The following is a 25,374-nucleotide window of genomic DNA, read 5'->3' as shown; positions in this document are numbered from 1 at the left end:
GTTAATTCCCCAAGCAGATTTGCTCTGTCTCTCAGAGCACCTTTTCCCATTGCTCTCACTGCCTTTCTTAAAGATTCAGAAAAAGGCCCATAATAAAGGTTGAAGAGCAGTGTAAGAGCAGAGATTTGCCAGCTCTCATGACTCCAACCCAGTACTAGACGGGATTGGAAGCTTCCAAGAAGGTTGGAAGAAATGGTGGAGTGATGTTTATTCAAGTGAATTTTGGTTACAAAATAAACTTCCCCATTCCCCTGACTAGTGACTGGCCTGAGCAGTCGTACCCCTCCAACTTCTTTTTAATTGCATTGTTCATTTGTGCTGTATTCTGTGTCTTTTGGGATGCTGTGATCTCATCTTCCCCTCAGCACAGCAGTACAGTTTGGAACTGCACAGAGTAAAGCAGCATTTTCTTACACTTGCCCTGCTTGCTGCCTTTAATTGCACCACGTGTACCTGTCAGAACCATAGCGAGGCACAAACAGGCATGGCCAAGCATTTGCTTTAGGGCCCTTCTGAACCTCAGATTCCTCCTGGTGTCCTACAGCAGCTCCATCCTGTGCAAACCTCCTGGACCTCTGCTTATTTGAGCTGGTGCTCTTTGTGCCTCCGTGACCAGGAGGGAATCCAGATGGAGCCCTACCATAACGTGGCATAGCCTTACACACAGTATTTTTTCTGTCTTGCCTCTTGCACGTTCTAGCCTTCTGTCTGCTATTTTTCTTTGCATCAAGATTTTTTCCTTACACTGTCCAGGCAGATCTGTCACACACAATTAAAAATGCATGGGCTTTCTCATGACCATTTTGCCTCTAGGTTTGCAGAGCTGGGCCTGAGCTGCATTTCTAGGTAGCGCAGGGGTGCTGCATGCCAATCAGCTTGGCTGCCAAAGCCCAGTTGTGTTCTGGCTCTGCCGGCACTGAGAAGGGATGTGTGCTTGGGTTTTGCAAAGGGCAAATCTGCATAGAAGGTCGAGGGAATATAGCAGGGCCTCCTCAAAGATGTATTTTCACACCTGGGGAGGTAAAGTACACATTAACCCCCTCCTACCCAAATAGGAGCAACTGATGTAAACACCTCATCCTGAGGGACTTGTAGCCACTTCTGTGCGTGGTTTAAATCCTGCTCTAATTATTTTCTACCCGAGCCGGCTGCGAGCTGTAAGCCAAGGGAAATTTGGGCCGCTCACAGCATTTGTGCTGTGCACGCAGCGCAAGTGAGCTGGAAGGCGGCGGCATTCCTCATATCTCCAGGGTGCTGCTGCTGGGAGGAGAGCTGCTCCCGGCTCTGCCGCCCGTGCGGTCCCGTGCAGCGGGGCCGGCAGGGCCTACACGGAGCCGCGGGGCACATCACCCCGTCGGGGCGGCTCCGGATGCCAACGGGGCAGCGAGTGGAAGACGCGGGGCTGCGCTTCCCCCCGTTTCATCCCCTCATCCTCCGGTCGCTGCCGGGGTGCTGGGCATCCCATCGCGATGGAGGGGCCGGGCAGTGCAGTGCAGGGCCGGGCCGCGAGTCGATCCGATGCTTTGCGGGTCGCTGTGTGCCGCGGTCCGCTCCGTCCTAACCCTGCACTCCTCCCGCCCGCCCCGCCGCCGCCCGCTCCTGGCAGCCGCCACCCATCGGCCGCCTCCTCGGCGCCGCCGGCCAATGAGCCGCTGGAAGCGTGCGGGGCTGCCTTTAAGCGGCGGCGAGGAGGATGCGGGGCTCGCTCCGTGCACCTGCCGCCCACCTCGGGCCGGAGCGGCGGAGCGGCGGCTGCGGGTCCCCGTGGCTCGGCAGGACGGCGGCTGCCCGCGTCCCCCATTGCTGCCCCGCTTCAGGGCCCGGCGGAGCGCATCGTGCTGGCGCCGCTCCCCGCATGGCCTCGTTGTGATCGTGTCCTGAACCTCCGTCGTCTGTCCCAGGCCTTGCGGCGCCTAGCGCTGCAGATTGTAAATCCAGGGCCTTGGCACAGCCGTGCTGGGGAAGGAGGTTTCCACCAGGAGCTGCCCGGGACTCATTGAGGCACGGGGGGATGTGGCTGTGGCCGCACCTTCGCTCCGAGTGCCCTGCATGCAGGGAGCTGATGGCACGGCCGGGTCCCCTGCCTTGCTGTCAGATGCGGCCCCCCTCCCCCTCTCCTTTCGCTGTCATTCCGCATTATTCTACAGAAGGCAGTAAATTCTGGGCCCGGTTCCAGATCCGGCTGAGCCAAGCCCTCTGCCTCTTGGAGGCTGGGTGTCAGGGAGGCGTCTGGTGAGCTGCACTGCCCGAGTCCGGGATGCTGAAAGTCACCCTGGGCTCCCTGGGATCTGAGAAGGACGGAGCAGTACTGCCGGTGGGGCTGAGGTTGGGAATAGTGCTGGAGTATGCAGACAATTCAGACTGAATTGCTTCAGCATTGCCATGCAGAGATGCAGGAAGAGCAGGGAGTGAAACTGCCTAGGCAGAATGTGGGGCTGGGCAGAGCTTGAGTGGAAAAGCTGCGGTCCATGATGGCCTTTGGTGTCCCCTCTCACCCATGTAGGTCAGGGTAGAAGGGCACCAGAGGAGTTAGAGAGAGCCAAGAGGTAGTGGACGATCACTTGCACCCCACAGGGAGCAGTTACACTGACTAGACGGTGAGATGAAGTGTGCACAGCAGCTGTCTGTCCCGCATGGACCCCATTAATGCTGTCAAGACCTCCACTTTCATAGGCCCTAAAATTCACTGCATTTTTTTAAGCAAGCAGAAGGACTGTCTGGAGTGTATGGGCTCTTCTTTCCTGGAATGTAAAGGAAACCTCGGTTGTGAAGCTGGAGTGCAGGGGGCTTCATTCCTTAGTGAAAGCAGAGAAGGGAAATGCAGATGTCACAGCTGGGACAGGAGATTTATCTTGGCAAGCAAAGAGGAAAAATACTTTCAAAAAGAAAAGAGAAAAGTCAGAAGATTCCCCTCCCCATCTGCTCTGCCTGCCAGCACGAGCAGAACCTCCAACCTGCAAAGGCCCTTAGTCTCCTGGGCCTGGGCTCCCACCCAGCTGGATTAGCCCCTTGCTGCTTTCTCCTTGGAGCCGGACCATCATAGTGGGAGCAAGGAGGCTGTGAGAACTAAACTGATCCTTGAGGGAGATTGTTTCCAAACAGCTCCACTGGAGGTGGGGAAGGGAAAGTCACAGTCAGAGGATGGATATGTGAAAGGGAAAGGGAGGGAAAGATGTATTCAAAGTGACTGCAGCAGAGAAGTGGATACAAGGAGAGGAAACAGTTTCCTTCCCAGCCAAGTGGAGCCACTGGGTAGGAGCACCTCAAGGTGCACCATGTGCACAGCTGGACAGCAGAATAAGCTTAATGCCTTGATCTCTTCCTGAGGCCCTCCAGAGGGCTCTGGGTGGGGGTAAATAGAAAGCTTGCATTTGGATGTCTGGATGCCTTACATTAACTCCCAGGATAACTGCTGTACAACAGGAAGGGCTGTTCAAATGAGAAGTACACGCACGCACACACAGTTTGCTATTTAGACAACCCTAAGCATGAGGTCAGGGTGAAAACGTGTGGTGGAAATATGTTTGGAAGAGTCAGTGCCTATGTCGGTCACCACGAGTGAGAGAGAGCAGGAGCCAGCAGCTGACAGATTCGCACTCTCCCTGTGGCTGAGGTGGCCTCGGCCTGAGCAGATTCTCCTGTGGCATGAGACCAGATTCAGGCTGCCTGGAGATGAGGAGATGGTTGTCATCCCTGTGCCTGTACACCCCAGTTTGTTCCCCTTGGGCACTGCCTCCCTGTCCTCCCAGAGGTGCAGTGGGGGGATGGGTGGCTAGAAATCAGGCTTGGATCAGGAAATCTAGCACATCCTCACCATTGCATTTCTGTCCCTTGGCTGCCCCCTCCCTGACCGCTCACTGGTAATACAGCTTTGGAAACACATCTCGTGCTATTTCTTGGCTTTGGAACATAGTTAGAAGAAGGAAGGAGGGTGTGAAAGGGAGGGGGGAGATAGCAGGAGGGAATAATGCAAAATGAGACTGTGCTGTGAGCTTTGTAACCCATCTGGAAGCCGTTTCCCCCAGCACGCTTCATGCCTGCTCCCTCTGGCCCAGGATGGTAAAGAATCACGTTCCCCAGTTGACTGGTTCTCCTTGCCCAAGCTGGGCCCATGAAAGTTACTTGAGATATTGTGAAGGAGAATCTCAGCAGACTTGCAGGTTCCTTCGTTGTCACAACTAGAGATGCTTAGAATCTGGCAGCACTGGCCATCATGATGCAGTTACCCAGAGCCTTCTCTATCACATATGTTAAAGAGGAGGGTGGCTGAAGCCTTCTCGGAGTTTTACCAGGTAAGTGTAGCTCTCCCACTGAGGCTGAGCAGCAGAGTTTGCATATTCTGGGCTGTTAGGGTTGATCTGGGCTAAGTAGCAGTGGTTTTGAAACAAGCACTGGGCTTTGCTACAGTGTGCCCATTACAGTTGGATCTGGACAAGGAGATACTTTCTTGTTACTGTATAGCTGCATCTACGAATACTGTTGCTAATCACTGTTACACTGACACCTATCCTAAAGCTAACACTTCCTGCTGGAGTCGGAAGGCACAAAGCCCATGAAAGCTGCCCAGCAGTCTCCTCAGGACTTGGTGGCTCAGCTTCTTGTTTATTCTGTTGTGGAAATACACAATGACTTCTGCCAGTGTCAGTGCCTGTGTTAAAGCTCCGATGCTCAGCCCCATGCACTCATTACTGTCGTCTCACCCCTTAGACACTGCTGGCATTTCAAAGTAAACCTAGAGGCAGAGCTTCTCTTCCCTCCAGGTAGGTTTGTCCTAACCCTTGTTTTAAGCATGAGCGTTAAAGGACAGTGAGTGGAACTAATGCATAACTGCATCATCTCCCTGGCTGGTCTCCAGCCCCACCTTTGTTAACACAAGCTTGTGAAAGAAATTTGAAGCTCGTGGCAGTCACAGACGATTCTTCCTGCAGCTGACCATCCATTCCTGCTCCTCTCTGAGAGTTACACGTTCATTCTAGTTTTTATGGCTATGGCTGTACTTACGCAGGTTGGATGCCTCCTGTCAGATCCTGGCTCTGTGTGCTTTGGTGTTACATTGGCAGCCAAAACTCTGAATCCTTTTACTTGTCTATGATTGGTTACATTCACATCCTTACCATAAGGCTATCATGTTCATGTCCTGTTTGCTTGTGTTGTTTGGAGAAGCAAGACAAAGAACAGCTGTTACATGAGCAGGCACTCTCTGGGGTTAATGCTCAGGACTCCGTACTCTCTTACCCCTCTGTGTTGTAGGGCAGGACAAAACTTGGTTTTCCAGTGCTTTTTAAATAACCCAATTCCATCTGCTGACTCAGCTCCCTTAGAAGAACAGCGCAGATGGAGGTGTTGGCTGTCACTTGAACCAAGTGCAGTCTAGGCAGCTTGAAAATGGCTGAGTGGCTGCCTTGCCTACATGCTGCCAGTATGGGAGCAAGTGGAGAAATCTTCATCCCAGACTTCCCTGGGAGGGCCTTCTCACTGGGAGGGAAACCTCATGTCAGGTAGAATGCAGACAGCAGGGACTTTTGCCCATTTCCCACATGCTCCGCGGGCATTTGATTTTTAAATCTAGTGGCTGAGGATTTGGACGTTGGAAGGCGAAGGGCACTGCAATGATAGAAACTGCAACAGCTTACCATTTCCCTCCCCCACTTGGTGGGAAGTGCAAGTCTGCTCAGCTGGAGCCTACTTCATTCCCCAGCCTCACCCCACGCTTGGGCAGCCCAAGTAATGTTGACAGAGTGATACTGTGCTCAGGTAAAGCAAATATACCTTCCTGTAGGAACAGGAACCTGCACGGTCCAGCATCCGGGGTCCTCTGGCCAACTCCTTCCTCAGTGTTACAGGTGGGGAAAGAACTGCACGCACCCCCTGCTCTTCTAGGAACTGGCTCTCCCAGAAATGTTCACTGGCATTCATGCCTCTACTCTAGGACCTGTGAGCTCTCTCGCACTTTCTCCTGTCCGTACCCTTTTGCTCCTGGTATTTCAATATGCTGCTTTCAACACTCTTCTGCCCACCCAGATGCTTTTACAGTCGGGCAGGTGGGGGCAGTCTGACTCGGCTGAGCTCTCTCCAGTTCATTTAAGTTACACAGTTCCGTCTGTGTAATACAGTCACTTGAATGTATCTGTCTTTTCTTTCCTCTCCACGAGCCAAAAGCGTCAATCTGCCAACGAATGGGATGATTTTTCAGCTGGTGTTTGGCAATCATCATTTTTCTCCCCGCTCAACCGGCGCTTTGTTGTAGCAAATGGAAAAGTTAGCAATCTGAGTTCTGAATAAGGGGATATGCCTCAAAAGAAGCAGGTTCCCTGTGGCATCAGGAGCCCGGCTCCCCAACTGCATCCACCAGATTTACTGGCTGTTACTAGAATGATTAGTGGCATGATTGTTTGTTGTTAACAGCCCATCTGTAGTGTTTAAACTTCATCGGGGAGCAGAATTTCACAGTCATTATCTGGCTGGAGGACAGCTTCATATGGTCCGCAGAGGGGCTGTGAAATCCCAGAGGAAATTAAATATAACAGGGGGTCTTCCTGTTCTGTGGATCCAATTGATTTATTTTTTTTTCCCTCTCTGATAGAAATCAGCAGCTGGTTTGATGTTCTCTGGGGCATCAGAGTGCCTATCGCTGCTGGCAGAGATCATGAGAAGGTGTTTGTCACCACAGGTGCTGAAGACCATGATTTTCAGCCACACTTTTTGTCATCACAGGGATTTCTTGCCTTATTCTCTGCTTGGCTAGATGTCATAGTGAGATGATGCTGGGAAGCTGAAGTTAGGTACCCACAGAGGAAGGAGGAGATGTGAGGGTATAAAAGAGTTTTGCTTGCGTTCACAGCATAGATAAATAAGCAGAGAATCTATAAAACACCTCATCTTTTTCTGTCTAAAGTCCTGGTGTCTTTATCACACTGATGCAAAGAAGGGGTAGCAACTGTTCTTTCCCATCCAGAAAGTGCTTTTGCTGAGGTTTGGCTGCCAGCACAGGAGAAAGCTCAGATTCCTCTTGGAGTTGACACTAATATTCTGTCTCCCTTGGATTTTCCTCAGCATTTCTCTGAGAACCTGGATCACTTCTCTGACAACATGGAGGATTTCTCCAACGACCTCTTCAGCAGTTTCTTCGATGACCCAGTTCTGGCTGAAAAGAACCCGCTGCTGGACATGGACCTGGACCCACCCACTCCAGGCATCCAGGCAGAGCACAGCTACTCCCTCAGTGGAGACTCTGCTCCCCAGAGCCCCCTTATGCCTGTCAAGACTGAAGATAATGCTAACGGTGAGCATGAGACACACATACTGCACAGAGTCAGACACGTCTGTTAGCAGCAGCTCTGGCTGTCTTCCGCATAGAAGGACAAACTGGCTAACCCTTGAGCTTGCGCATGGCTAATCCAGGGAAGAATTTGATCTGCCATTGTTAAATACAGCCCACATTTTTTCCTTCAGCTTGTGCTCTCACAATCACATTGCTCCTTTTCTGGGCTAGCTGTTATTTACGAGGATAATAATTGGCTGTGGTTCTGTGCGCTGCCAGCTTCTGGCAAGCAATAGGCAAAAGTCATTTTAGGATCCTTCAAGCCTGGGTGTGGATGCCCTAGATCCAGGTCTGTTTTGGCATCCGTCAACCGGGTTTTGGCTTGAGTATAGGAAGCATGAGTCTCTGGCTGCAACCAGTGCTGGTACATGTGGAAAGCTAAGTGGCTTCTTTACCAGCAGATCTTTTAGCAGGAGACAGAAAGGAACAGTCATTTCAAAATCTATTTTTAAAACAATTCATTTCGGGATAATTTATGATGGCTGGATATTTTTAGAGCAGTCCTTGCAGAGAGTCCTGTAATTTGCGGCACTGTGTGGGTGTCCCAACAGCTGATGGACAACCAGGCTGCCTGAAAAAGCAGTGGCACAGGCTCAGTATACACAGAAGAAAGCCATTCCTTTAAGAGAGAGTGAGACTCAAGACAGAGGCTTCCCTATCATGGCCAGGAAGGATCCCAGCTCTGTGGTACAAAGGCAGAAGAAGTGAAACTGGCCTTCACTGCCTCTTTGGTCCCTGCAAAATTGCAGCCATTGCTACCATGTGCCCTAGGAGCCCCTTAGGAAAGTATATTGGAGGCAATCCTAAGCAGCTCAAGCCAAGCAAGTACTGTCTTAAAATCACAAAAGCTTTCCATCTACACAATTCTTTTTTCCCATCTTTAACCCCAACATAGACTTTGAGGGCAATCATTCCAAACAGTCAATCAGGCAACTAACAAAAAAGAAAGCAGTGTTAAGTGCACAGACACGTGGTTATTCTGTCTCTGCAAATGGACACGAGGAGGGTGCGCCTTGGGAATGAGAGAAACAAGAAACATGAGCTGTGAAATGCAGTGAAACACCCCCTGAAGCCTGGCTACATGAAGTTACCATAGGGATTCAGCTCTAGGGTACCTGTCACTTTTCCTCTCCTCTGCATCTGGACACATCTCAGCTTCAGTTGCATTCTCTCCAGGCCAAGTCCATGAGTCTCCTGAATGCAGTGCAACATTCCTCCTTTGGCAGCGGCTGGTACAGGAGAGGCTGAGATGGAGGCTGGAGCTTGCTCTCTAAGAGCCCAGGCTAGCTCTGTGCTAGCTGAGGGTCTGATATTAGTGTGGCAAGTATAGGGCTATCTATGCCACAAGTCCTGCAGTGGAATAATTCAGCCCATCTTTCCAGGGCTATCTTGGCTTGTAATGGGATGTGAGTCATATTCTAGTGTAGCCCTGAGTCAGGTCCAGTATTTGTAACACTGTGCAGTCCTTTTGGCACAGCTCCATCCAGTCTCAGTCCTTTTAGACATTCACTTCAAATTAATTACCAGGAGTGGCTTTTCTTTAACATTAACCAAGAACTGCTTGGTCTGCAGAGCTCCCTAGGAACGCCTGGGCTCTGTCTAGGCTTGGAGCTGGCTGAGGCTTGCTGCTTATCAGCTTTCTCCCAGCTTTTCTGCAGATCTTCAGCACTTCCAAATCCTACCCCTTCCCACATGGTTCCCACTAACACAAGTCAGCCAGGGCAAGCCGCTGGGTGCATTGTGACCCTGTTTATCTATGGAGTCTGCTTCCCAGATGGTTTGCACACAGACTGGCTGCTTCAGTTCACAGTACAAGCCCTCCATTCTGCAGAATGTGATTTGATGCCAGGAGCAAGGGGAGCCAGGATCATGCACAACAGTGGGTGCAGAACCAGCCTCAAGGCTAGTGATTGAATTCCTGTCCAGGTCCTGCTTCCCTGTTGCTCTTTGACTTATCACCTTTCCAACCCAGGGCAGCTATGGACAACTCACAGCCATATTTCTTCCTATCACATACAGAGGATCCACAGCAGAGCGTGAGATTCTTGGCATCTGTAAGGGTGGCTAATATAAAGATGTTAACAAAGATGATGGTAGATAGTCAAAGGTTATTAGCAAAGGAAAACTCACCAATGTCGATGCCTTGACTGGAAAGCTGAGGCAGTCTCCAGTGGGAAACAATCTCCAAGAGATGCTGCCTCAGTGGTGGTCAGCCCTTAAATGAGGTCTTAGAGGAGGTGGAGTCGAGGTCTACCCCTTCTGGGAGCACAGCTAGATTACTCTCACCTGTGCTGCCACAGCTGACCCAACACTTGCCTCAGCTGATTAATCAGAGGTTCAAGCTGTGATTTCCCATACAGCATCCCTCCAACATACAGTGGATTCTGCTGTGGTTACACAATGGACATACCTCTGAAATGCCCTCTCATGCAGCAAAACATGGATGTGTCCACACAAAAAGCTTCCTCCTCAGTCCATCGTTGACCCTCTGATGGCTTATGTGTTTGTGAGTCTGCAACCCAGTCATTCCCTAGATAAATCTCCAAGGGTGGGAAACAGAGCTGGGTCAGAACATAGACAGGAAATGGGAGGACAACATGTATAGTTATTTGGGTGTCTGCTCCTCAGACTGTCTGGACTGACAGCACTGGGGGCTGCTGTCTTGCAGAGTCAAGCCTTAATGAGGAAAACTGTTGGTGGTCTGCTCTCCCTTGCCTGATAACTGGCTTCAGCAACAGGCCTCTCAGATGGAGGATGCCTTGTGCTTCTGAGAAAAAGAGAAGCATAGAGTTCTGCAGCACAAAGGAAGGATGGGAGAGTGAGGACTAAAATCACAACTTCAGAAAAGCCAGTAGGCACAACTTTCCTATTGTGGATATAGAGAAGCCCTGGAAGAGATCTAGTGGGCAGCCTGGTCTAGTATTAAATGTGGAGGTTGGTAGCCCCGCCTGTGGCAGGGAGTTAGAGATTCATGATCCTTGAGGTCCCTTCCAACCTGGGCCATTCTGTGATTCTGTGATTCTGTGAATGCTGTGGACTGTTAATTGCTTTGCAGAGGGATGAGATTAAATTGTACGGTCCTCTGTCAGGCCTGACACAAGTGTAGCTGAACTTGTCTAGAGCTGGGTCACAGAGCACCTCTCAAGATCTCTCACCTCAGTAACAGACTGTGGTCAGACAGAAGAAGTTAGTCCAAGCTCTCTGTATGCAAATACTTGTGGCTAACACCTTGCCTCCAACCACAAGAAAGGGCTTGCTTGCATACCAGGGGCAACTGGGACTTCATTACCAGCTGTGGGTTTAGTGTCCTTCAAAGGTCAGTGACAATGCAATTCAGTCTGTATCTGCTCAGCAGCCTCTTAGTTATCATAGCTGTGCAGTGCACCCCTGCCTGCCTGAGGCGCTCCATGGTGATGCTGGCCCTGCGACATTCTGGAAGCTCTAGGAAGTGACCCAGCAGCACTGGGAGGAGCACACTGAGCTGGTATATGCATGGAGTAGCCTCAGCATCTTGCGTCTGTACTTGAAGATTTCCAGGCACACAGAGAGCTGGAAAGAATGGGCCTCAGCTAGAAAGACTTCTCCAGGCAGTAAAATAAGGGGTGCCAAGCCAAAGACAGGAAGACAACATACCACAGGCAAAGCTGATGTAATTTCTGCTCAAGCTTTGAGACCACTGTGTCTCAGGGTTCCAGCCTTTCCTCTCCTATGGGCAACAAAACCTGAGTTGGGCAAAGATGGATTTACAGAACTTTTAACTTTGGTTCACATGGCAGCAGCTTCCTCATGGCAAGTTGCTCTTTCATGCCCTTCTTTGCACAGACTTTTTTGGAGCTGAGAAGGACCTTTCACTTCCTCTCTTCCTGCCAGGACATCTTCTGGACTGAGGCTACATTACAGAGCTGCTTTGGGCAGCAAACAGCTGGGCAACCCCCCTGGCTCTGGGAGCACAGTGTGCAGACAGAGATGTGCAGGGGCTGGAGAGTGAGTCTAAATGTTGCCTTATGTCGAGCCAACTGGGGCACTGTCTGGTGACATACTTAGAAATAGTCTGTCCTTTGTCAAGATAAATGAGTTTCTGTTTGTCAGATAAAAAGAGGAAGGGATGAGGATTAGAGTGAGTGGTGGATGCAGGCTCCAGGCCAGCTTGGAGTAACTTTTTGGCAGGCTGAAGTATTTGAAGAGCAATAAGGGGATCAAAGCTTCAGAACAGAGCCCAGGCCGCTCTCCTGCCCGGCAACTTTTTCCCCCCATGTGAGATGTAACCACTCCTGGAATCTCTGCTTCCAGTGGTGAGCCTGGCTTACACCACATGCATGGTACAGAGCAGGTAGAGTCCAAGGGAACATCCCTTGGACCCTGCTTCATTCAGTGCTCTTCTGTGCTGCTGTTCCTGCCACTGTCAGCAATGGCAGCTTGGCACAGCAGCTCACAGCAGCCCCCAAGCAATGCAGGTCAGCAGAGGTAAGACTGAGGACAGCAGCCCCACAAGCAGAGTGCCACACCAGGCTTCTTCCCATCATCTCCTCCTGTCCTGTGACCGAGCTGTCCTACTCGACACAGCATCAGCAGGAGGCCAAAGAGCATGGATGGACCCCAGCAGCCTCTCACTGCCTTTGTGCTCACCAGCTCTCTAGCACAGAGGCAGTGCTATTCTTGGTAAAACACCTGGCAGCTCTGTGATGCTGGCCGTGCTGTCTGAGGAGCCCAGCCCAGCATCCTCCTTACACTGAGTACTGAGTATAAATAAACTCCAGAGAATGAGACTGAAACATCAGTGAGGGAAGAAACCCCACGGCTGTCTTTGAGCACATTGGCTGCACAGGGAGAGCAGAGCAGAGCGGAGACACGATCCCTCTAGCTCTGTCCTGTCTGCTCTCTGCACACTGGGGGTTTGTTCCCTTTTGTTCCCTCTGTTGTGGGCCCGCACATGCTTGTGTGGTGACAGTGCTAAACTTGGAAAGGCAGCTTCCCCAGATGGGGGGAAGCTGTCTGCATGGATTTGGTTTTTTTGTCCTGTTCTTACTCGAGTTTGACTCTCACGTTGTACATGTTTCAGAGCTGGAGAACGGAGTGTGGGCTCTGGGGCCCAAGCTCTGCTCCATCATGGTGAAGCAGGAACAGAACCTGGCTCTAGACCCGCCTGAGTCCCAGCTGGCTGCCAGCTCCAGACCGGTGCTGAACCTCAACCCTCTGCAGAGACTGCCAGTCCCCGAGGAGGTGAGCACATTGAAGGTCCATCTGGAACTTGGGTTCTCACACAGTGGCACTCCTGTGACGTGGACCCAGTTGTGTGACTGCAGGGTCCTGCTAGGTCATTAAGCTGCTGGGCAGACAGAGGAAGGTGATGTGAAGCCCAAATATTGCATAATTTATCATTCCCCTCCTGAAATAGAGGTCAGAGCAGCACCAAACCTTAGGCTAGCTAGAACTGTCTTCTTGAATCCTGCAGTGAAGCTGCTGGACAGCTTATCCTCCCAGAGAAAATGATGGAAGGAAGGTTTTCTCTGGCACAGGAGGTTTTACAATCTGGGTTAAATACAAGCATATTTTCTTGGCACAAAACCCAAAGGCTTTTAAGCTTGCACATGCTGGAGGCCTCTCACATCCAATCTGCCAGTATTTCTGTAGCCACTCTTTTGCTTATTTTCATTGACTTGTGATTGCATTTTTCTCAGAGAACAGTGTCAGTTAATGCTACGCCAGTGACCCAGTTACCCTTGAGTACAGACCCCTGCCCTGCCACTGTCTTCTTCATTGCCTTGGGCTTATCATATGGCCTTTCACTTTTCTCAGTTACTTATTGGAAATGGAAGCCCTAGTCCAGCTCCTCCTTGCATTTTCCTATGAGGCAATGGGAACTATTATTTTTAAGGAACAAGAGGCCAAGTCTTTCAGTCATATCTAAATTCTTAAGAAGTCTGTTTGTCTGAAAGAAGCTCACTTATACTACTAGTATGTGGGAGGGAGCTGGGGGCTTGGTTTGGCTGTCCCTGAGTCCAGCCGTGTTGAACAGGAAGGTCCAACCGGACTCACACAGATCTCAGCTATCTTGTAGCAGCTCAGTAGATAACAAGAGAGCCTCCCTGGGGTTCACTTCCTTCATTCACTCATGCTGAGCATCTTCCCACTTAAACAGCCATCCAAAACAAATGGGTACTTCCAGCCAAAACTGTGCACAAACTTCCTCTACTATTTACAAAGCTTGAACTTGCTGTGCCCTCAAAGCTCTGCTGTGTGTGCTCGGCAGCCATACCATGGTGCTCTCTCAGCTGTGTTTACAGTCTGGAGGAGTTTGCAGTGTGTCTGTTCAGTGTAAAAACTCCCCCAGCTTGTGGTGGCCTGGGGGCTGGTAAGCCAGGGAGCTGAGGGGCAGCACAGCCCAGATGGAAGAAAAGTACTCTTTATTTAACTCCCAATCCCCTCCAATTGGAAACAGCTGCCCAGTGGTCCTGGTGAAAATCATGTGAGCAGGATGGGGTTTTGTTCTGTTTTCTTTTTCTGCACAATATCTATACTCCCATTTCTAATGAAGACAGATCAAAGGGGGCCTTCCCATGGTAACACAGAGGTTGGTTTAAATTGCACTGCCTGTGTCTAGCAAGGGAAGAACTGCCAGGGATGAAAGTCATCTCCCTCTTGGAGGTACTCAGTGCACTTCTTGACAGTATATCCATCTGCCACTGCTGATTCTCCTGCAAACACGTGCTTGTTCTCTGTCTGCCCAGCAACGCAAACTTCAGGGGGCTACATCTGAATTCCTGGTTGTTGCTGTGTATTGTGAGAGGCCATCTGGGGGCAGAGCTTTGATATGGGGTGGAACACAGAGTGGTGAGCAGCGGCTGTGAACAGAACTGGTGGGAGCGCTGGGCAAGGGAAGTGACAGCATCCAAAATCTCTATCTGCTTCTTTTCCACAGACTCCCATTGAAATGACTCCAGCACCTGTGATCAAAGCTGAACCCAAAGAAGTGAACCAGTTTCTAAATGTACCTGCAGGTAAGCAGACAGATTTTGCTGGTAAACATACATCCTTCTAAATTAGTCAGATACAGATCATTACTATTACTATCATTACTTGGAAGCAGAGCCATGTATGTGAGACAGTACCGGGGTACAGACCAATAGATGAGGGGGAGCATTGTACTCACATACAACCTCTCCAGTACAAAGTGGGGACAGTTTTCAAGTGCTTGGCAACCAGCTGAGTAACCAGACTCGCTTTTGAACAAGTGTGCTGTCAAGTGTGTGAGCCTTACGGTGCTTTTGGAAGAACTCTTCTACAGAGCTTCCTGCACATGTGAACAGGTTATGGAGCAAAACATCATGGGCACTTTACTCCATTTTGATTGACACCAGGTAATCTTAATGCTTTGTAAATACCACCAGTGTCTTTGCGAACGCCCTGTCAGTTCTCTCCTGCAGTTCCTACTTTAGCACATTTGAGGTCAGCCTCATCTCTGTCTCGGGCAAAGCTCAGTCCAGCCTTGTTCTTAGGCATACCCCATGTAATGAGACTTATCGGTTTCTTCTTTCAGTCCTGTTTTATGGCAGTGCCTTTTCTTGTTACTACTTGGCATCTATGCCTGTCCCAACAGGCTGACATGACAGCCATTGACTTGACATCCTTATTTCTCAGTAGATGACCTGGTGCAGATGCCTCCAACTCCGCCCAGCAGCCATGGCAGTGACAGTGATGGGTCCCAGAGCCCTCGGTCCCTGCCTCCCTCCAGCCCAGCCCGACCTGCTGCTCGCTCTTCTACTGCCATCTCCTCCTCACCTCTCCTCACAGCTCCACACGTAAGGATGCAACAGGATGTCATAGTGATGCAGGGCTTCTTGGTGCTCAGAGGGGACTGGAAGCTTTCTGAGACTTGCAGGGCGGGTTTGATCGTTGTTAAGGAGCAGGACTCCTTGCTGTTGCTGACAGCTGCTTTCTGTATGTTTCAGAAATTACAAGGGACCTCTGGCCCGCTGCTCCTGACTGAAGAGGAGAAACGCACCTTGGTTGCTGAGGGCTACCCCATTCCTACCAAGCTGCCCCTCACCAAAGCAGAGGAGAAAGCACTGAAGAGGGTCAGGAGGAAAATAAAGAACAAGGTGACTGCAAATAAGCAAACCATGCAGATTCTGTGATTCCAGAGCCTCAGCTGACTGTGCATACTGTGTATACAGCTATAGCTGGAGAGTGTGGCTTCTAGCCCATCTCCTGTGAGTGCCTGCAATGGGACCCGCAAAATAAGGCATATGATGAACCATCCTGGTCAGGCCTTGTTGTGGGGGCAGGGAAACAAGAACCACGGCATGGTGTAGGACATGAGTGGTGCACAGAGATCGTTAGCCAGGCAGAAGCTATCAGACTTTAGACTGATTGGAAAGCATCTTGTGGGAGAAATAACGAGACCCTGAATTAGTCACCAGTGACTCAGAAGTGGTCTGGGGCAGAATCTGCCCAGATGGCCACAGCACGTACCATGTGAGTCAGAGGAGTTCAGAGCAACCAAAAGATGCTCTCAGCAGCAAGGTCAGGCACACTGCAACAAATACTTGTGGTCTATAGGCCAAATAAGTCTGCATGTCTGCAGCATCCATTCCTCCCAGTTTTGGCCTGGAGACTGGTAGGAATGGCAGACTGGATGGTGACCTCCCCATTTACCTAAGGGTGCTGTGTGTGCAGAGAGCAGACAAGATGAGGGGGCCACAAAGACATGTCTAGATGCTTATGGTACTGACTGCTCTCTGATGGCTGCCCCTCTCACAGATCTCTGCTCAGGAGAGTCGCAGAAAGAAGAAGGAATATGTGGAATGTCTAGAGAAAAAGTAAGTTTCTTCTTCTCTGCCTTACCTTTGACAAAGGAGCCCCGTTCCTTCACAGCCCCCCTTCCTAGTGCTTTTGACTCCGACAGCCCATGTAATCCCATACATATGTAGTTATGCTTCCCCACAGCACCTGAGCTCAAAGGTGACTAAGTCTGGGTCAGAGGTCTCTCCTGTTACTTCCATTATGGCATAAGGGTAGTCACATGTGCTCTACCCAGCAGTGATGCTGTGGTCATTTGGCTCTTTGAACCTCTCCTTACCAAGATGGTAAAGTTTAAAATGCCAGAAGAGTATCAGGGATCTCTGTTGTGTTCCTATGAGAGAGACTCAGTACCCACCTCTACCCTGGGTGACCTATTTGACAGCGGGAAGTATTCAGCAGTCACTGGACTTGCAGTGGGACTGTAAAAAAAAAGAAGCATATTTTCAACTCAGAAAACTACTGACTTGCTCAAAAAGTACAATTCCTTGCAAGACTGGCTGCACTGAAGTTTGGTTTGGGATCTTGCCCCTACTCCCCTCCCTCCTAGAAATCCTCTTGCAGGATGGAGAATGCTCTAGAAATCTAGTGTTTCCAGCTGCTTAGTTTGGCTGCTCCTCTGCAGAACACGGGCCATTTTGGCTGCCCACAAGGTGGGATTTGGGATAAGAGTCATGTTTCCCCACTAGAACTGCTCCTATTCTGTCAGTCCCATAAGGAATATGTCCTCCTAGTGTACTGAATACAGCTTTTCCCCTCCTCCCCATGAAGAGGACACACAAGCATTTGATAAGAAGGAAAACCTTGCACCATTATTAACCACACCCTTTTCTCTTCCCTTCCCAACCCCTTTTTCATACATAGGCTTTGTTTTTCTCCTTATTGCCCTCAGGTCCTGAATATGTGACAGGCCTAAGCTTAAGGTGACATCACCTGGCAATGGTATATGCCAATGAGTGTTGAAAACAACTCCTGGAGTCCTCATCCTGTGGTCTTCTCTGCACTAGCATTCCCAGTGGGCATTCTCAGGCAAAGTAGAATGCTGGGATCCAGCTGCAAGCTCACATTTCTGTTTATATACCATCTTTTTCCCTGTTATTAACACCACCTGAGATCAGCAAAATGGAAAAGAAAAAAAAAACCAAACAAAAAACCCACACCAAAAAAAACCCCCCAAACCCAACCTTAATTAACTCTTCCTGCTGCTGCTGTTTGTTTATCTTGTTTAAGTGTGCAGAAATGCTAAATGAAAACAGATGACTCAAGGCCCCTTCAAATTCTCATGCCCTTTCACAAGCAGTGCCTCGATGTTCATGCATGGGTGCAGGCACTGCAGCACGTCACCTCCAGCTATTGTCCCACACGGACACACTCAGGATGGCGCTGGGGAGGTGCTGCCCCTGGTCAAGTAGCCAGGGCCACAGCAATCAATCTGTGCTGGGGCCTCTTCCCCAGACGTGGATGTACTCAGCGCTTCGTTACGCTAGTGCATTGCTGGGACAGATGGCTTTCAAACAATGCCAGGTTTAAATGTGAACCAAAAGGAGCATTCAATGATTTTTTTAGTATATATAATTATTTTTTTTTTTTTTTTTTTAATGTATCAAGTCTTTGGTCAGCTTGGCTTTCTGCATGAGCTGGTTTGTCAGCATCTGTGCTCGGGCCCTTCACCATTCAGCAGGATACTTTTAGCCCGGTTTTTGCACGGAACGCCAGGTTTGGAGGTAGAGCTGGAAAGCCCAACATCAACAGGCTGTTTCCCTGCCCTGGAGATATTCCCCTTCCCCTGTCCCAAGCGCAACACAGCGCCTTTCCACTCGGGAGCCCTGGGAGCAGCATGCAGGCTCTCTGCTGCCCTCAAGTGCCCACAATAAGAGCTGGCCCAGCATTTGTGCAGAGCCGCCTGGTTCCTGCTGCAAAGCACCCAGCCTGGAAGATTTTTGGTCCCAGTGGGAGAGGGGTGAATTTATAACCCTTCCCCCCTTCTTCGGCACGCTCCTTAGGGGAGGTTGGTTGAGCATTTGGCTCCAGAACCACATGGATGTGCAATGGATGTGGCTACTGAGCCTGAGCCTTCTCAGTGCAAGAGAGGCAGGGACTGTATCTACCTCCTCTGTCTCACCTGTGTAACTAACTGGTCACGGCTCTTATTCCCACAGGGTTGAGACATACACGACAGAAAATAATGAACTCTGGAAAAAAGTGGAGACCTTAGAAAGTGCAAACAGGTAAGGGGAGCTAAATTTGACCTCTCTGTGGGGTATGCAATGGAAGGGAGGCTGACAGTGCACTGGGAAGTAAGAAGTCAGCCCCCTGGCTGCTGGCGTGGTGGGTGCACTCAGTGAGGCACTGGTCTGGGGCCCATGGCAGCAGCGAGGCAGCTGGGTTTGCTTAGTGAGCCTGGAATGTTTGTGTTGGGACGGCCAGGCAACGCCATAGCAAAGGAAGGGAGGGAAGGAGTTCTCTCCCATCTCTTCCTTCTTCTTCTTGCAGCCCTCCAGGGGTCTGATTGTCTTCAGGGCAGGTGCTCTGAGGCCATGCACACCAGGTCCTCAAACCCACTCCTTCTGTTCTGGGGTTCTTTAGAAGCCCTGGGCTTTATGCAGCTATTTCAGGTTTCTGTTGAGAAACAGCTGAACAGACTAGATGGGAAAGCCATTTCCTCTAACAAAGACGGGGATCCCAACTCCCACCTCATCCAGGGCAACTCCCTGTGCGTATGGTATTGGTGGGAACTGTGTGGCTCACAGCCCTTGTTTGCCCTGCCTCATCCACTTGATCACAGTTAGGCTAGAGGAACTCCCTGCAAGCCTGGAGGATCTGCTTCCATCTGCTGCTTCCTGAGAGGAACAAGATGCTCCTGCAGCCCCAGAGCAGGCCCCTGGCTCCTTTGACACTCTGGTGAACACTTACGATTATAATAAGCAGAGCCAGTGAAGAGATCACCAGAGGATTTTTCTGCCTTGGAAGCAGATAAGAAAGACTCATGCCCTCACTGTGGGGATGAGCAGCGGAAGAGCCAGCCCTGCTTCCACCTCCTAAGTACAGTTAGGTGTAAGTAAGGACAGGGCTGGTAAGAGAACAGTTCATTTCTGTACCGCTACAGTATATAGGGATGTGAAGCACTCCTTAAGACCCTGCCACTCTCTTCGAATCCATAACATTAAAGCTACGCTCCCAGCTCCAATGCCAGCCACAGCTGCTGGGAGTGGGGAACACCATGGACCCAGCCAAGGTGACACTGTTGCCAGGCCACAGTCACCCACAGGGCACAGATTGATGCCCAGCCTCCCTGGGAGCACAGGTAACCCCTGGTGTTGAAAAAGCATGAGCCCCACCCTCCAGAATCAGGAGATTGGCCTAAAAGCTGGAGGATTATTTTTCTTTTTTCTCTTGCACCCCCCCCCCCCCCCCCCCATATACCCCCCCTCAAAAAGCACACTGTTCTTTCTAATTGGGTTTGGTTTTCAAGCACTGCCAGGGGGACGCTCTGTGTCTCTTTCCACATGTACAAGGAACAGAGCAGAATTTGGAAAGAGATAAATCTGGGATTCTCCTGCAACCTCCTGGCTCCAGGACTTGGCATTTTATAAAAGCTCACACATATTTATGTGGAACAGCCAGCAGTCCCAAGGGGAAATGCTCAGTAGTGCATATTTCAGTAATGTGGAGCCCTTGCTGACTGCATGCTCTACAGTTAGGCTCTATGGCTTCAGATTTCTTCATCAGCCCAGCGAAGATTCTGGTGGCTCTTCATACCACACCTACCACTGTTCTGCGTTTGTGTGCTGATGCCTGCATTCAGTTAAGCGGGGCAGAGAGACCTCAATACATGTTCCCATTGGAGCAGCCAGAGAATGAATAAATCATTGAACTCTACATTTGGCTTTGCCCACATCCCTCTGCTGAGTTTGCCAAAACTGAAGAAGCTGGAGGGGATCAAAATGTTTTTTTTGTTTCTCCCTCCACCATATGGTTCAGGCCACAGGTCAAGCTACAGAGCATGTGTCTCTGAGTGAAGTGGGAACAGACAGGCCTCTTCTCAAGGTCTGAGGCGACTACAATGTTCAGCCTCCAAATCAGAGCTTGATTTCCATGGTAGCCCAGCACTACAAGGATTTGAGAGATGACTGGCTGGAGCCCTGACCAAATGGGATGCTCATAACTGAGGGCAGTTGCAGTGAAGGTTCTGTTGAATCTAAGCATGAGCAGAGGGTTCTTCAACATAATGGCACCTTAGGGCATTCCTCCCACAGTTCCTGCAACACTTCATATCTCAAACCCATTTTTGTTTTGTGCTCCCTAGCCTGTCTGGTTGAATAACTTGTGCAAGCTATAGCAACAAGGAGAGGTTTGTTTTCACAAGAAAGGAAAATCTGGGTAAATTACGAAGGGAGAAGTGGAAGCTTTCTATTATTCACTGGCTGTTGCCTCTTTATCAAGTTCTGATTTGGGTTGTTTCCTGTCCCAGGACTCTGCTCCAGCAGTTACAGAAGCTGCAGGCTTTGGTAGCTGGGAAAGTCTCCAGACCTTACAAAATGGCTTCCACACAGACTGGGACCTGCTTAATGGTATGAGTGTCATTTTCATCATTCCTTTTAGCCATACTTCCCCAGACACTTCCTCAATCCCTGTTCCTGCTCTCTTTTGTACTGCCCAGCTCTGCTGCCAGTATACTTGCTTTCTCCTCATGTGTTAACAGTACCAGAACTGGACCATGTCACACACACATCAGTAGTATCAGTCCTTTAAACAGCAGTTTGAGAATAATTCCTGTGTTTTCACTACCGTGTTATTTTGCACCAAACAGTGCTTTGTTTGCTTTTCATTAGCTATTGGACATTCAGTAAAAAAAGGTCCACAGTAAGCTTCTACCACAATGGATAGACTTTCTGTTTTTTGCTGAGTCAGTAATACTTAATGTTTAACTCGGCAGCGAGCACAAATTTCTTCAGCATTGCTACCAGTGGGCATTACCTTGTACCTATCAGCAAGAAATGACATCTGCTCTTGCTATGCCCATACATCAGACTTTGCTAAATCCAGCTAGAATCCTTCTATTTTGCCCTTTAGCTAACCAGAATTATTTGGGGTCACCTGTTGGTTTTGATAATCCATTTGCCTTTCATATCTCCTAGTGAGGGATCAGAGTTAAGCAGTCTTGACTTAACTGTTACACTGTATGACATGCCAACGTGCAGCCCTAAGTGGAGTCAATTGCTTATTTTTCCATCTCTGTTTTTTTTTTGGCCAGGGAAGAGCACTCTGATTCGTGATAAAAACACAACCTGAATGAAGAGATGTTTGCCCCATTTTCTCACCATGCTCTGTGTCCTGAGAAGTGAAAAGTTGGTTCCCCCCCTCCACACACACACAGTTCAGTTTCTCCTTTCAAAATCTGCTCAAACTTTTGCTACTCTTTGCCACCTCCATATCAGATCAGATTTTAATGACAGATTCTCTTCTCTGTTCACTGCTTTGTTGCTTCATTCCCAAGTTCTTTCCACAGTTTTGGGTGTGACCCCACAGGACCCAGTGACTCATTGCTCCTTAATGCAACAGCTCATCAGAGCACCGCTGGCTCCAGCAATTCTTCATTGCTACTACCTGAAATGAACAAGTCCAGGAGAAATGCCTTCCAGACATCCCCAGCACCATAAAAACCTGATAAAATACCTAATTTAGGCTCCCAGCAATGTCTTATCTCTCCTTACTGCTCCCTTCATTCCACAGCATCCCGGCCCACACACCAACTCTCTCAGACTTCTGAGCTTTGAAGCATTTCAAGAATTTGTAATTTGCTTTTCTATCTTTGGCCAGTTCCTCTCATTGGCCTCCTAGTTCCCATTTTCCATTAAGTCTCCAAATAGAGCACTGCTTATCAAGGCAGATATGTAGAATAATCACGCCTAGCAGCACGGGAGGGCAGCAGAAGACCCTTCTCTTCTCACTGCATGCCTTTCCTGCTGGATATTTGTCTAGCTAATTCCTGAGGGCTCCAGCTGTGAGCAGCCCTCAGCTCCCCTAGGCAAACTATTACAGTGCCTTGTTATCTTTCCCAGATAAAGCTTTTGGATATCTCCTCTAAATCTTCCTCGCAATAGCTGAAGTTTATTACAACTTACTGTGGATACACTGTAAGCAAGATCAATTTGTCTTCTTTGCAACTGTTTCACATACTTGAAAACTGCTGTTTATGTCACTTCCTTTGGTCCACTCTGCTAAATCACCAGTTTCTTCTACCTTTCCTCATAAGCTGAGTTGCTGAATCACTGCTTATACTCAAAGACCTCCTTCCAGGCTTTTTCCAGTTGCCCCATATCTTTTTGGAATGAAGGGGCCCAAAGCTGGGCAGAGTCACACCTGATTATCCATACAGAATCAATGAGCCATTCCGAAACCCTGTTCATCCAATGAAGCAGAGATTTGCCCTCCACAAAGTGACACTGATTTACACCCACCTTGTGCTTCATCTTCACTCCCAGACCTGTCTCTGTAGCATGGCTGCCTGCTCACTTAGTGCTGTGTGTCTTCTGCTAATCACTCCTGCCACCTCAGTGGTCTCAGCATTTGTCTGCATGCATCTCCCTGCTGTTCTCTTGGAACACTTCTCCCCAGTGGTCAAGATCACTGAACCTGAATGGTGACCAAAAGCCAATCTGCTTGTGATCTCTCCCATCTGTAGATTTGACATTGCCTAACATCCCAGTCAAGCTTTAAGTCGTATCCTGAAAGAGCCACAACAGATATATTTGCCACTCCATCCTCCCAGCTTAACAATGAACTATTCAGCAACTTCTGAAGACATTTTTATAAGCAAATTTTTCATTCACCTTTCCAACTAATTTCATAGTAGTTTCTTCTAGCCTAGTTTTCATCATTTTTAAGAGGTCAGAATGGTGAGGTGTTGAGGTGTTCAACATCAGGAACATGAATGGTACCGAGACTCAAATTAAGAGTTATTGTTATTAAACAGTTTAGAACTTGAACTGAACCAGAAAACCAGAGTTAAACTGAAAGAAAAAACTAAAACAATGCTGTTTTGCAAAGCCCCATCTAAACGCCTTATTAAAGCAAGTACTGTGCAGTTGGCTGTGATAAATTCAAGCAATACCTACTTTTTTTAACCTTGATTTTGTGGAATAAGGAATCTGAATGCCTCGCATAACCAATATGATGTGTTTAGCATCTAAGTAAAGAAACCAGCTGTCCATAGCTGGTTTCTTTACTTCAAATTCAGTCATGGAGAATCTGGAAAACTAAACTCCCCTTTACATTGTATAGTGTCCTTGTGCTATCATTTAATCTACATATTCTGGAATCCACTGGTGATCCATATTACTTTGAAGTACCAGCTTCTATGTGTTACTTAGACTTGGCCACTCCAAAAAGCAGTCAAGAAATAGCTGACTGTCCCAACATATGTTCCCATGGATGACACTTAACTGATTTGTATACATGCTGTAGAAATCGTCAGCTGATGCATTGACTCTTTAGATTTGCTCAAGCTGATCACTGCACTGGAGGCAGCTATTATTACAGCACACTGTGGGTGGTATATTAATGTGGGTATCCATAGTATTCAGGTAATAAGTATTTGGCTCTAACTTCCCATTTGCTCTGTACTGTTAGCTCCTTAAATTAAATGGAGTCCCTTCCCATCATGACAGAACTTATGGACAGGTGCAGAACTACCAGAGGGGAATTTCCAAGGAGCTTTCATCTGCCTCTCTCCTTTTATTGCTGTCCAGTAGCTCTGAATATTCTGCCCACAGCCAGAAGACACATGGCCCAGAATATGTGCATGCCAAGCATAAGTTTAACTCCTTCCTTGAACTCTGTCTATATTGTCAGAATTTGTGCTGCTGCAGTTCCGCTGCCACTTCTTTCCTAGGATGGAGAGCAACTTACTTCCCTTTGTTATCTGCTGTGGTATCTTACAGATGTCTCTCATTGAGCTTGTTTACTTGCAGCCCATTGCAGCTCCTACTGTGCTAATGGCCAGGTTCCCTGTGATCAAGGCAAACTTCATCTCTTTGCTTGTGCACCCTTCCTTCCCAAATTGTTCCCTAGCTGTGAGCATCTCTCATCAGCTGGACAGGCAAGTTCTCACCATGGAACTATAAATACTTCAGAAAAAGAGCAACACAAGGAAGCTTCTGATTTCCCCTCCTTAGATTTCCAGTAGAGATTAGCAGAGCAAGACCTTTCCTCCCTGGGGGTCTGCAGTGACCCTGTAGCCAGCCTGAATACATGCTTCTCACACATATGCCTGTGTGCTGAGGGGGGGGCTTCACTGTTGTTAGTGGCACTGACTGCATGTTGATATCTCTTCACTAGGTGCTGGTGCTCTGCTTCGTTCTCATCCTGGGATCCCTGATGCCCTGTCTCCCAGAGTTCTCTACATCATCACAGACAGTGAAAGCAACACCAGCGCCAGACATTTACACAACTAGTAAGAGTGAGTCTAATGTAGTACCTCCCTTTAATCCCATCAAACCATTACCAACTTTTCTCCTGCCACATCTGTTTCAAGGGGTAGCACTGACCCTCCAGAGCCTATCCCAGAGGCTCTTGCTCAGTGGGATTCCTGGCCTGTCAGCAGTACAATAGCAGCACATTGTTTAGGCCCGCGTTCATTTTCTTCTAGTCATTTGCCCAAATAGGAAAGGCCGTAATATGAGAAAAAATCCACAAGTCAGATCACTTTCTGGAGAGGTGATGTGTCCCAGGTACCATTTGCCTTGTGAAGCTCATAGGAATGGGGTATCTTACAGAACAGGCCATATCTGGGTGGGCATGTGCTAGCCAACACTATGACCCTTTGTGAGAGACCACAACTGCATAATTAACCCATGCTCTCATTGTTTCCAGTTCAGTCACGGAGCCTCTTGTTCTATGATGAGGGTGCTGGCTCCTTAGAAGAGAGCTATAGCTCCTTCCTAACCATGGACCATCCTGAGGGGTGGGAGGCTGAAAAAGGGCAGTCTGACGAGCCAAGGCCTCATCTGGCAAGGACACATGAGACAGCCAAATATATGAGCAAATCCCATCTGGAGAATCCTGACCAGAACCAAACCGATCCAACTCTAACCCACTTCAAAGAGCAATTTCATGAGAGGTAAGCAGGTGGGGACCACAGCATGAGCCCCAAACCACAGCATGTCATCTTGGAGAAACAAGAAAGGATGTCCCCTCCACTGCAAGCTTGGAGCAGCCAAACTCCCTAGGGCAGGCAATTAGATGAGGAACAG

General features: G+C 49.1%; 1 protein-coding gene across 3 annotated transcripts in view; it reads left to right on the top strand.

Moving 5' to 3' along the window:
* The window catches only part of CREB3L1 (cAMP responsive element binding protein 3 like 1), a 41,783-nt gene that overhangs the window by 13,568 nt on the left and 2,841 nt on the right, over positions 1 to 25,374 (top strand). Inside the window, exons 2-11 of one of the 3 annotated variants that reach the window (XM_015864542.3) lie at positions 7,054 to 7,282; positions 12,381 to 12,541; positions 14,241 to 14,319; positions 14,960 to 15,120; positions 15,271 to 15,420; positions 16,082 to 16,140; positions 18,280 to 18,348; positions 20,592 to 20,691; positions 24,461 to 24,575; positions 24,995 to 25,241. In XM_015864542.3, coding sequence (XP_015720028.1) covers positions 7,054 to 7,282; positions 12,381 to 12,541; positions 14,241 to 14,319; positions 14,960 to 15,120; positions 15,271 to 15,420; positions 16,082 to 16,140; positions 18,280 to 18,348; positions 20,592 to 20,691; positions 24,461 to 24,575; positions 24,995 to 25,241 — 1,370 coding nt within the window. Of the gene's footprint in view, positions 1 to 7,053; positions 7,283 to 12,380; positions 12,542 to 14,240; positions 14,320 to 14,959; positions 15,121 to 15,270; positions 15,421 to 16,081; positions 16,141 to 18,279; positions 18,349 to 20,591; positions 20,692 to 24,460; positions 24,582 to 24,994; positions 25,242 to 25,374 lie in introns of all 3 variants that reach the window. The other 2 variants (XM_015864541.3, XM_015864540.3) reach the window with 2 other exon arrangements.

Source organism: Coturnix japonica, chromosome 5 (genome assembly GCF_054131305.1).
Source record: "Coturnix japonica strain WE chromosome 5, WE-NBRP24, whole genome shotgun sequence".
Lineage (NCBI taxonomy): Eukaryota > Metazoa > Chordata > Aves > Galliformes > Phasianidae > Coturnix > Coturnix japonica.
The sequence above is the reverse complement of the archived record's forward strand: the minus strand, read 5'-3'. Positions and strand labels throughout refer to the sequence as shown.